The sequence below is a fragment of the Vigna unguiculata genome, chromosome 3 (assembly GCF_004118075.2).
Source record: "Vigna unguiculata cultivar IT97K-499-35 chromosome 3, ASM411807v1, whole genome shotgun sequence".
Taxonomy (NCBI): domain Eukaryota; kingdom Viridiplantae; phylum Streptophyta; class Magnoliopsida; order Fabales; family Fabaceae; genus Vigna; species Vigna unguiculata.
The window spans coordinates 55,428,421-55,431,335 of NC_040281.1; the positions used below are offsets into that span (position 1 = coordinate 55,428,421).

Genomic DNA, 2,915 nt, shown 5'->3' on the forward strand with positions numbered 1-2,915 from the left:
TCCCAACACGCCTCAAGTGCCCTCCACCCTCCACTGTTATGAGAGGAACCCAATTGTTGACCAAATTAAACCTCATCAACTTGTCCTCATTCTTCATTCCCCTTTGTCACTACATATGTTGGCATTGGATTTGGAGAACTCAATCATTGACCAAATCAAACCCCGCCTTTTACACAACAATTCTGAAAACTACAAGACCATGCATTTTTCTACGGTCTTCGCCCAATAACTTTGAGACTCGTGTCGGTTTTAATTATATTTCTTGGTTACTTCTAATGTACATAAATAAATCTTAAAACCACCCAACATTAAGGTTTTTTAGCCGTTTTTGACGATAAGAATGGTCCCCCTCACTAAAACTAATGAAATAGTTGTATTTATTTAAAAACAAGTTACACATTTTTTTTCTTGCTGTCACTCATCACAACCTAATCTAACCTCCTTAGTCTTGTAAGAATACCAAGCTCTCGAACCATAAAGAGACCCTTTTGCCGTTGGTTTACTCCTTCACCAGAAAACAATGAAGTTCTAATGGAGGACAGAAAAGCCAACACAATCTCTGCGATAGCGGTGATTGCACTGATCATATTCATCATCGTTGCACGCGTCTCCCTGAAGCTTTCACACGCCTTCTTCCTCATATGTGGCGCTTCTATTGCTGTGATAATCGCGGTCTTTTCATGTGCATTCATAAGGCACCGTTACCACCGCCGGAGGAGGTTGTTGGAGTCACAGTTGAAGACGGAAGGGCGAGAGCTTCGAATAGAGTACAGTTTCTTAAGAAAAGTTGCCGGGGTTCCCACGAAGTTCCGTTACAAGGAGCTTGAGGAAGCAACGGATGGGTTTCAATCACTGTTGGGAAGAGGGTCCTCGGCTTCGGTCTTCAAAGGCATTCTCAGCGATGGAACTTCGGTTGCGGTGAAACGGATCGACGGAGAGGAGCGTGGGGAGAAGGAGTTCAGATCAGAAGTTGCCGCCATTGCTAGCGTGCACCATGTCAACCTGGTGCGCATGTTTGGTTATTGCAACGCCCCGACATCGCCTAGGTACCTTGTTTATGAGTACATCCCAAACGGGTCTTTGGACTGTTGGATCTTTCCCTCAAGGGAAAAGCGTGCACGTAAAAGTGGGTGTTTGCCGTGGAAGTCGAGGTACAAGGTTGCGATTGATGTTGCGAGAGGGTTGTCTTATCTTCACCATGATTGTAGGAAGAGGGTTTTGCACCTTGACGTGAAACCCGAGAATATACTGTTGGATGAGGATTATAAGGCTCTTGTTTCTGATTTTGGTCTCTCGACGCTTGTTGGCAACGACGTGAGTCAGGTGATGACAACAATGAGGGGGACAAGAGGGTACTTGGCTCCTGAGTGGCTTTTGGAAAGAGGGGTGTCCGAGAAAACTGATATTTACAGTTATGGGATGGTTTTGTTGGAAATAATTGGAGGGAGAAGGAATGTTCTTAGGGTGGAGGATCCGAGAGACAGCACTAAGAAAAAGTGGGAGTTTTTTCCTAAGATTGTTAACGAGAAAGTGAGGGAGGGGAAGTTCATGGAGATTGTGGATCATAGGTTGATTGAAAGTGGGGGTGTTGATGAGAGTGAGGTGATTAGATTGGTGTATATTGCATTGTGGTGTATACAAGAGAAGCCAAGGTTGAGACCTACCATGGCACATGTGATTGATATGCTTGAACAGCGTGTGAGGGTGGATGAACCCCCTGGTTCCAGAATGATTCTTGTTGATTTACTAGCCGTTGATGAAGACCCTGTAGATCATCGAAATCTTGCAAGGTTGTTGACCTCTGTTTCCAGCAATGTCGATTGCACATCTACTTACTCACTGGGAACAACTATTTTATCTGGCAGATAGTAACTTCTCTTTCACCCTACTTTTTGCTTCTCATTACTTACTTCAATTGTATAAATTGGGACACAGTTCTAATATTTTCAGTGTGGAAATTATATACATATACAGAGTTTATCCTTTTTTTGTTTCTCTATAATCTATTTTTCTGGGTTCTTCTGCAAACACTGCCTGTATCTAAAATGCCATGTTCATAAGTCAGTCTTGGCATTACTATTCTGCGTGTGATTTGGAGGTTCCTTTGACTAAGTTTTTGCTGATCTAGTCTTCAATTTTTTTACGCTAATCAGTCTTTTCTTGCTAAGGTAATAGGAGTGAAATAATACAGTAGAATCAATAAAGAAAAAGTGGTGGGGATATATGGAAGAAATTGTCAAACTTAAAAAAAAAAAAAAAAAAAGTAACTCCAGTTTCACTTATTGTTCCTTCTTTCCTAATAACTAACGGATAGTTTAGAGTGTAAAAAAGATAACTTTTGTAAGTTTGTGTATGATAGCGTCATTACATTAATTTATTTAGTTTACTATGAACGAGGAATCGGTTTTCTCACCTTAAGGAGCATATGGTTAAAATTTAGAGTATGAAAACAATTTTGGCTCACAAAACTAGTCCTATTATTTATTTATTCTGGATGTTTTTATTTTTTGACAAAATAATAAAGGGTACTTTCTGACAAATTAACTTTCTTATTACATGTGGAGACTTGTAATACAATGCAGATAAATCTGCAACCTCTGACTTGTTCATGACAAAGACAAATGTTGATATTCTTGATACTTCGTTTTTAACAACATTTTTAATTATAAAATGAAGTCTCATATGTTGACTTCAATGATAAAGCGCGTGAGCTTAAATACAAAAGCAGAATTAAAATGAAATTTCACCAAAAAGAATACGAATTTTTGAATAATCAAGAACTCTTTTTAAAACAGCATTAAATAATTTCAGGGTATTTTCCATCTAAAATGACCAGTCAGTTGATTATTTTCTCTTCCGAATAGTAAACGGATATGGATATATTTACATCCAAAGTGATTTGGTAATTACAATTT

The 2,915-nt window shown here is 39.1% G+C and overlaps 1 protein-coding gene across 1 annotated transcript; it reads left to right on the forward strand.

Annotated features, from left to right (window-relative positions):
- Nucleotides 1-399: 399 nt before the first annotated feature.
- LOC114176687 (probable receptor-like protein kinase At5g20050) lies at nt 400-2,002 on the forward strand. The gene has a single exon (XM_028061799.1). The coding sequence runs from the start codon at nt 532-534 to the stop codon at nt 1,867-1,869; it is 1,338 nt and encodes a 445-aa protein (XP_027917600.1). The 5' UTR covers nt 400-531; the 3' UTR covers nt 1,870-2,002.
- Nucleotides 2,003-2,915: the final 913 nt, after the last annotated feature.

Bases quoted from the DNA above. Each gene is read 5' to 3' on its own strand.
- LOC114176687 (XM_028061799.1), top strand. From the start codon at position 532: ATGGAGGACAGAAAAGCCAACACAATCTCTGCGATAGCGGTGATTGCA.